Source organism: Mobula birostris, chromosome 20, assembly GCF_030028105.1.
Source record: "Mobula birostris isolate sMobBir1 chromosome 20, sMobBir1.hap1, whole genome shotgun sequence".
Classification (NCBI taxonomy): Eukaryota; Metazoa; Chordata; class Chondrichthyes; order Myliobatiformes; family Myliobatidae; genus Mobula; species Mobula birostris.
The window spans coordinates 25,003,750-25,012,835 of NC_092389.1; the positions used below are offsets into that span (position 1 = coordinate 25,003,750).

The 9,086-nt window shown below is 43.1% G+C and overlaps 1 protein-coding gene across 1 annotated transcript in view; it reads right to left on the reverse strand.

Moving 5' to 3' along the window:
• Positions 1-8,533, reverse strand: part of nrgnb (neurogranin (protein kinase C substrate, RC3) b) — a 66,733-nt gene extending 58,200 nt beyond the window's left edge. Inside the window, exons 1-2 of the mRNA XM_072238358.1 lie at positions 7,872-8,533; positions 6,166-6,236 (exon numbers count right to left, since the gene is read on the reverse strand). Of these exons, the coding sequence (XP_072094459.1) occupies positions 6,166-6,236; positions 7,872-8,025 (225 nt within the window). The 5' untranslated portion in view covers positions 8,026-8,533. The remainder of the gene's footprint in view (positions 1-6,165; positions 6,237-7,871) is intronic.
• Positions 8,534-9,086: the final 553 nt, after the last annotated feature.

Here is a 9,086-nt window from a genome sequence, read left to right on the forward strand (position 1 = left end):
AAACACTCCATCCCAATGCAGAGTTGGAGTAGGAAGAGTTTCTCCTCCAGTGGTCAGCAGCATTACAGATGCTCAACTTCAGCTAATTTGTTTCACACCATGTAAACCACCCCCCCCCGAAAAAAAGAAACAGCTAAGGGTGTTGGATACAGCAAAGGCTCCAACCCCAATAACATTCAGGCAATGGGCTGAAGACTTGAGCCCAGAACTTGCTGCACCCTTGGCCAAGGTATTGCAGTACACTGATATCTGCCCAAAAACTTGGGAAACTGCCCAGGTACATCCTATCCAAAACAAGCAGTTGCTGCGGTGATATACTGCGTCCGGTGCTCCCGATGTGGCCTTCTGTATATTGGCGAGACCCGACACAGACTGGGAGACCGCTTCGCTGAACACCTACGCTCTGTCTGCCAGAGAAAGCAGGATCTCCCAGTGGCCACACATTTTAATTCCACATCCCATTCCCATTCTGATATGTCTATCCACGGCCTCCCTACTGTAAAGATGAAGCCACACTCAGGTTGGAGGAACAACACCTTATATTCCGTCTGGGTAGCCTCCAACCTGATGGCATGAACATCGACTTCTCTAACTTCCGCTAATGCCCCACCTCCCCCTCATACCCCATCTATTATTTATTTTTATGCACACATTCTTTCTCTCACTCTCCTTTTTCTCCCTCTGTCCCTCTGACTATACCCCTTGCCCATCCTCTGGGTTCCCCCCCCCTTGTCTTTCTCCCCAGACCTCCTGTCCCATGATCCTCTCATATCCCCTTTGCCAATCACCTGTCCAGCTCTTGGCTCCATCCCTCCCCCTCCTGTCTTCTCCTATCATTTTGGATCTCCCCTCCCCTCCCACTTTCAAATCTCTTACTAACTCTTCCTTCAGTTAGTCCTGACGAAGGGTCTCGGCCCGAAACGTCGACTGTACCTCTTCCTAGAGATGCTGCCTGGCCTGCTGCGTTCACCAGCAACTTTGATGTGTGTTGTTAGTTCAAATCCAACCCTGCCAATGAGTCTACTCTCGATTATCATCAAAATGATGGAGGAGATAATTGATACTGCTATCAAGCTGCACTTACTTAGCAGTAATCTACTCACTGAAGCTCAGTTTGGGTTCTGCCAAAATCAGCCAACTGCTCACCTCATTACATCCTTAGTACAAACATAGACAAAAGAGCTGAATTCCGGAGGTGAAGTGAGAGAAACGATCCTTGATGTCAAGGCAGCATTTGATTGAGTATGGCATCAAGGAGCCCTGGCTAAATTGGAGTCAATTAGAATCAGGGGGAAAATCCTCTGCTGTATGCATTTATACCTTGTACAAAGTAAGTTGGTTGTAATGGTTGGAACTCAGTCATCTTAGCCAAAAGAACAACTCTGAAGGGCACTGTGCTAGGCCCAACCATCTTTGGCTGCTTCATCAATGATCTCCCTACAGGCACATGGTCAAAAGCAGGGGTGTGCATAGATGATTGCACAATGCTCATCACTATTCATAACTCTTCAGATAATGAAGATGCCCACATCTAAATGAAGCAATATCTGAATAATCTCCACTTAGACAGCACCAGAGGTCAGAATGGAACACTGGGTCACAGAAGTGATGAGGCTCACTGAGCTGATATAGGAAGAGCTGCTCCTTCAAATAGTATTGCTGCCTATAGTCCTTACATCGGCACATAAATAAGCACTGGGCTATGTTCAGATGTCTGTCAGCCTCTCAAGCTTAGCTCCTCTTGGACTTCACTGCATGCATGCCCACACTTGGAAGTTTGAAATAATCAGGAAGTAAGGAGGAGGTGAATCCGACCTTCTACGAAATTGAAACTTGAGACTAGCAGTAGAGCAGGACATGGCAAGATTCTGGGCTTTAAGAGAAAATCCACACAGTCACAGGGTGCTTATGCAAACTCCATATTTAAGGCACAGGCAGGGTCAGACCTAGGCCACTAGAGCTGTGAGTCATCTGCACCAGCTATAGCAGCACTGTGCCACTCAATGGTGTGAATGGTACTGGGTATGTGAGAAAGAATAGGTGACAAAGAAATGAGGAGAGAAAATGGCATTGATGGGACAGGCTCAAAGGATCCTCTATCATAAGAAAGTATATGAGGATAATATGGGAAACTGAAAACAAACCTTGAAAACAAGCAGATGCTCAATATGATACAAGGTCAACTGGACAGTCATGGAGGACTGTTGTGGTGGGTCAACTTTCTGGAACTGTTTAAGCAGGCTGCCATCCCAAAATGTGGAATAAGAAAGGCTACAACAAAGTTGATAGTTTGTCAGCTCAGGAACCAGATAGTCTAATCAATTACCTGATTATCCACTTCAGTCTGACTCACAACCATGTAGCCCAACATATATGAATACATGGATATAATATTTGTGGTATTAGAACTGTTATTAGTTAATTAAATAAATTTGCAGGTGGTTTTGAGTAAACTAGCAGACAAAAAAATATAGTAAGGGCTCTAAAAAGGCCTTTGAAGACAGTCTTTGATTCTCCTGCAAGAAAGGTATTTTCTGTTTTGATGCTCAAGCCCACAATAATCTTACAGACAATGATTAAGACTTTGAATTGAACCAGGCCAGTCTGAAAAAATTACTAAGCAACTACTATCAACAGATCACTTGCAATACTAGAGGAAACAACACAGTGGACCACCACCATCAAGAATGCCTACCATGTTATTCCATGTCCTCACTTCGGGAAGTCTGATCACCTGACTGTACTTCTACTCCCTGAGTATAGGCAGAGACTGAAGAGACAGAGACCAGTAGCGAGGACCAAGAAAGTATGGACAAGGAAAGCACAGGAGCGCCTACAGGACTGCTTTGAATCGGTGGACTGGACTGTATTCAGGGATTCATCTTCAAATCTGAATAAGTATGCTGCAGTTGTTACCGACTTCATTAAAACCTGTGTGGATGAGTGTGTGCCTACAAAGACTTACTGCACATTCCCAAACCAAAAGCTGTGGATGAATCAGGAGGTACGTCGTCTGCTGAAGGCTAGATCTGTGGCATTCAAGTCTGGTGACCCAAGCCTGTACCAGAAAACCAGGTATGCTTTGCGGAGGGCTATTTCAAGGGCAAAGAGACAATTTTGAACGAGGTTGGAGGCGACATCGGATCCACAGCATCTCTGGCAGGGCTTGTAAGACATTACTTCCTACAAAGCGAAACCCAACAGTATGAATGGCAGCGATGCTTCACTACCAGATGAACTCAGTCCCTTCTATGTCTGCTTTGAAAGGGAGAACACAACTACAGCTGTTAAGATCCCTGCTGCACCCGATGACCCTCTGATCTCTGTCTCAAAGGCTGATGTTAGGCTGCCTTTAAAGAGAGTGAACCCTCACAAGGCAGAAGGTCCCGGTGGAGTACCTGGTAAGGCTCTGAAAACCAGTGCCAACCAACTAGCGGGAGTATTCATGGGCATTTTCAACCTCTCACTGCTACAGGTAGAAGTTCCCACTTGCTTCAAAAAGGCAACAATTATACCAGTGTCTAAGAAGACTAATGTGAGCTGCCTTAATGACTATCATCCAGTAGCACTCACATCTACAGTGATGAAATGCTTTGAGAGATTGGTCATGACTAGACTGAACTCCTGTCTCAGCAAGGACCTGGATTCATTGCAATTTGCCTATCACCACCATAGGTCAACGGCAGATGTAATCTCAATGGCTCTCCACAAGGCTTTCAACCACCTGGACAACACAAACACCTATGTCAGGATGCTGTTCTGCTTCTGCTTCTGCTTGGTACTGCACAAGCACTGCCGGACGGCTGTTATAACGCACAGTCGGTGTGAACGGCGTGAGGGTTAAATTGTAAAGTGAGCTTTTTTGACTAGATCCCATAAATCGATTTGATTGAATCTATCTTTAAAAATATTAATGTCAGAAATACTGTGCAGGTCTGGCGGCAGAAGATTCCACTCTCTTGTTGATCTTGGGTAGAGGGAGTACTGGTAGCAAATCTTATTGAATGAAGGAGTCTCCAATATGTGAGGTCCAGATTGCTGTTGCGTTGAATTGACCCTGTGATGAATTTGGATGTTTGATGGAGTAATGTTATGAACGTCTTTGAAAATGAAAATTAACCGTAGTTTAATACGTCGGTTTTCAAGTGGTTCCCATTGAAGGTCAGAGAGCATGTTGGTGACACTGGATTTCCTGCTGTAATCGTTTAACACAAAGCGAGCAGCATGGAGTTGGATTTCTTCGATGAACTTCTTATTGTTGGCTTGATGGTTCATCAACTATAGCTCAGCATTTAATACCGTCATTCCCACAATCCTGATTGAGAAGTTGCAGAACCTGGGCCTCTGTACCTCCCTCTGCAATTGGATCGTCGCCTTCCTAACAAGAAGACCACAATCTGTGCAGGTTGGTGATAACATATCCTCCTCGCTGAGAATCAACACTAGTGCACCTCAGGAATGTGTGCTTAGCCCACTGCTCTACTCCCTATATACACATGACTGTGTGGCTAGGCATAGTTCAAATACCATCTATAAATTTGCTGACGATGCAACCATTGTTGGTAGAATCTCAGGTGGTGATGAGAGGGTGTACAGGAGTGAGATATGCCGATTAGTGGAATGGTGTCGTAGCAACAACCTTTCACTCAATGTCAGTAAGACGAAAGAGCTGATTGTGGACTACAGGAAGGGTAAGACAAAGGAACACATACCAATCCTCATAAAGGGATCAGAAGTGGAGAGAGTGAGCAGTTTCAAGTCCCTGGGTGTCTGAGGATCTAACCTGGTCCCAACATATCGATGCAGTTATAAAGAAGGCAAGACAGCAGCTATACTTTATTAGGAGCTTGAAGAGATTTGGCATGTCAACAAATACACTCAAAAACTTATATAGGTGTACCATGGAGGGCATTCTGACAGGCTGCATCGCTGACTGGTATGGGGGAGCTACTGCACAGGACCAAAAGAAGCTGCAGAGGGTTGTAAATCTAGTCAGCTCCATCTTGAGTACTAGCCTACAAATTACCCAGGGCACCTTCAGGGAATGGTGTCGCAGAAAGGCAGCGTCCATTATTAAGGACCTCCAGCACCCAGGGCATGCCCTTTTCTCACTGTTACCATCAGGTAGGAGGTACAGAAGCTTGAAGACACACACTCAGCAATTTGGAACAGCTTCTTCCCTCCTGCCATCCAATTCCTAAATGGACATTGAACCCGTGAACACTACCTCACTTTATTTCTGTTCTTGCACGATTTTTCATCTATTCAATATACGTATACCGTAATAGATTTATTTATTTATTATTATAATTTTTTTTTTCTCTATATTATGTATTGCATTGAATTTCTGCTGCTAAGTTAACAAATTTCACGTCACATGCCGGTGATAATAAACCTGATTCTGATTCTGAAGCATTAGAACCATAGAACATTACAGCACAGAAACAGGCCTTTTGGCCCTTCTTGGCTGTGCCAAACCATTTTTCTGCTTAGTCCCACTGACCTGCACCTGGATCATATCCTTCCATACACCTCTCATCCAAGTACCTGTCCAAGTTTTTCTTAAATGTTAAAAGTGAGCCCGCATTTACCTCTTCATCTGGCAGCTCATTCCACACTCCCACCACTCTCTGTGTGAAGAAGGCCCCCTAATGTTCCTTTTAAACTTTTCCCCCTTCATCCTTAACCCATGTTCTCTGTTTTTTTTTTCTCCACTAGCCTCAGTGAAAAAAGCCTGCTTGCATTCTCTCTATCTATACCCATCATAATTTTATATACCTCTATTAAATTTCCCCTCATTCTTCTACGCTCCAGGGAATAAAGTCCTAACCTATTCAACCTTTCTCTGTAACTGAGTTTCTCAAGTCCCGGCAACATTCTTGTAAACCTTCTCTGCACTCTTTCAACCTTATTTATATCCTTCCTGTAATTTGGTGACCAAAACTGAACACAGTACTCCAGATTCAGCCTCACCAATGCCTTACTCACTATAACGTTCCAACATAACATTGTGTGTCCATTTCCCCAAAACATTCAACTGTCTGGCAGGAGTTACTAAACCACTTTAAGAGTAAGTGCATCATATATTAATTTCTAATATCTTAAATTGAATTTCACATATTTGGGAACTTAAGGAATAAATTGTCACTAACTGCAAACACATACCTTGAACGCATAGTTGTTGTAGAATCGATCCTCTAGTCGTGCTGCCCAATCTGCAGGGTCTATACCAGAGACTGAATTGAACAGCAGGTAGTAGGGAGAGGAGAGAAAATAGAAATATGTTCCAATAATAAATATGGAAATAAGTGTTATGCAGTGAATTCATTTGAAACTACTGTGACAAATTTAACCTTTTCAGTATTTTTGGTGCTGACAAAAATTTTACTTTTTAATCATACAACCTTTTCATTTCACAAGTTTTAGTACGAAGTGTATAATTGCAAATGTTGTAAGATTAATATTTAGTTAACCTTTACAATGTATATATGAATATTTATGTATCATGTTGTGATATGCAAGTTGCATGTTGTGACTAACGACTGCATTTGTTGGGTAGATGCCAGCACTGCTACACCGTACTAGTATACAGTAGATTAGTTAAAGGCACTGTTAATTCTGTGGTATGCCTTTGGAATTGTGACAGGTATGTTGTCTGATGGAGATGGGCTATTTTTGGAACTTCTCCCTCCATCTCCAAGTCAAAGCCTTGTTCTTGCACATTTATCCAAGAACAGTTCATTCAGTCAGGGATTCACAAATGGATGTAATGGGATAAGATAGCATTGATCTGAAACACTTGGGGGAAATGGGGAACAGGAAATTAATAGGCTGTCATAAAAAAAAATTCCCTCTGATTCACTAAGAAATCTGCCATCTTTACCTAATCTGACCTATGTGTGCCTCCAGATTCAATAATGTGGTTGATTCGGGTCATAGACAAGTAGGAATGTACAACGAACTGTTGGTGAGGTTCATATTCTGTGAACTTGCAATGGAAAATGACTCTGTAGGAACATCCACTAACACTGTCAGGGAAGATGTATCTGCAACAGATAAGACTGATGAGGATTAGGTCAATTGAGTTTATTGCATTCACCACTTGCCACACACCCAGTCTGATGGTTATGTATGAGGCTCAATAAACTGATCGGTGTTGGTGTCAGTCTTTGCTGTACACACTTAAGGTCTGTCATCCAGAACATCGGCTATGGTCTTTCCACCCTCAATCCTCTTGAACGTGTTTTTCAACATGGGAAGGCATCCATTCAGCCATGATTGAATGGTGGAGCAGACTCAGCTAATTCTCAGCAAATAGCCGAATTCTCCTCCTATATCTTATGATTCATCAGCCAAGGGAGTCTTTCTTGACGTGCTATGAGACTTTATGCGAAAGGCATGAAACACATTTTATTTATTGTTTCGCCTTATCAACATAAATTCCAGACACTAATTTAAAGAGCTTAGAAAGCATTAATGCAACCAGCCATATTAAAGTTAACATTCAGTCCAGAACATTCAACTCTTTGCCTATTTTTAATTTAACTATCTGCTCTCTTCTCCCTTCCAAAGAGATACGTGCTTCGCTGCCTTGTTTTTAACTCGAACCTCTCGCTGCACTTCAACAGGTAGGTAGGCGTCTCAGATTCATTTTTAAAGGTTGAGAAGGAGCAAATCCCAGAATTTAGGGGTGAGAATAGTTGAAGTCAGCAGCAGTAAAGAATATACAAGAGGCTGAATTTGGAGCAGACAGCAGGGCTAGAGACATCGTGGTATCATAATGCAAAGGCAAAGATGTTTGAATTGGAGGCATTAAGAGATTGAGGACAATGTACGGTAGACAGTTTAAGTATGGCAATAAATGGAGTTACCCGTCCTGGATTTCAGCAGATCCTCAAAGTATCCGGCAGCAAACTCTATGATGTCTTGTGGCTGTTCTCTCAGCACTTCTCTGGACAGCCCCTCCAACAAAGTCCCAAAGCCACGGGGAATTCGGAGGGTGGTGTTGGAAAATGGCACTGACATGCCGGTACAACCTCCTGAGATTAATATATGATTTCCCACCTTCTGCTAATTAGGAACTTTGACTCTCTCTTTCCTGTGTTCCTTATCCCACACAAATCCGTCCGGCCTTTTCTGTTATCTCTTTCAATGTGTTTGATCGTTATTCCATTCACAGGTTCCTCCCCCTGTTCCAGGTATGTAAACCCCCCTGATACACCCGGTCTTTCTTTCTTTATTTATTTTCTCTCTCTCCCCTTCTCCCTCTCCCAAGCCTTCCCCTCTCTATCCCAAGTCTTCTCCCTCAGGCTCAAATGTCTCCTCTCCCCACCTCAGGTTCTCCCGCTTCTCGTCGTACGAATCTCCACTCGCACTTCCAGTTTTCTTTTCCCTGTCCTTGGTTTCTCCACTGTATCTCAAAGTTATTAACCTCGTCTCAGATTTCTCCCTACCCCACTTCTCTCTCGATCCCAGTCTCTCCCTCTTCCTCCGCTCAATCCCAGTGCGGGATCCCTGCAAATCCACCCGTTTCTCGGCTAGGTTGCTCAGTTACCAAATTACTAAACTGTTGCCGGGAAACACACCTTCGTAAACAAACTAACCTACGGAAAGCGCAAGGTCGAAATAGAAGAAACGTGGTAATAAGGACACAACACAGGTCTCTACCACAGTTACGCCGAAACTTATCGATTCCTGTTGGAAGGTTACCGCGATCGTCACATTAAATACAAGAGGTTCTTAAATGTTATCAACATAACCGTGCAATTTAAGCATAGATTTGTAATCAATAGAATTTCTTTAGTTAGGTAGGCAACTAGAGCTCTAGACTAAGCCGACATGTAAACTTGGCACATGTGGGAAGTAATTATGCAAACACAAGGAATTCTGCAGATGCTGGAAATTCAAGCAACACACCTCTGTTGTGTGCTGGAAAGTAATTATATAAAGTGTTGTTTGAAGGCATTGTAACCTGTGCTGTAAATACTTTTTTTCTAACTTACATGAGATGAAAGAAGAAATAGGTAATAGCTTAAATGGAATGCCATTATTTAAAACTCAAGCAACACACATCAAAGTTGCTGGTG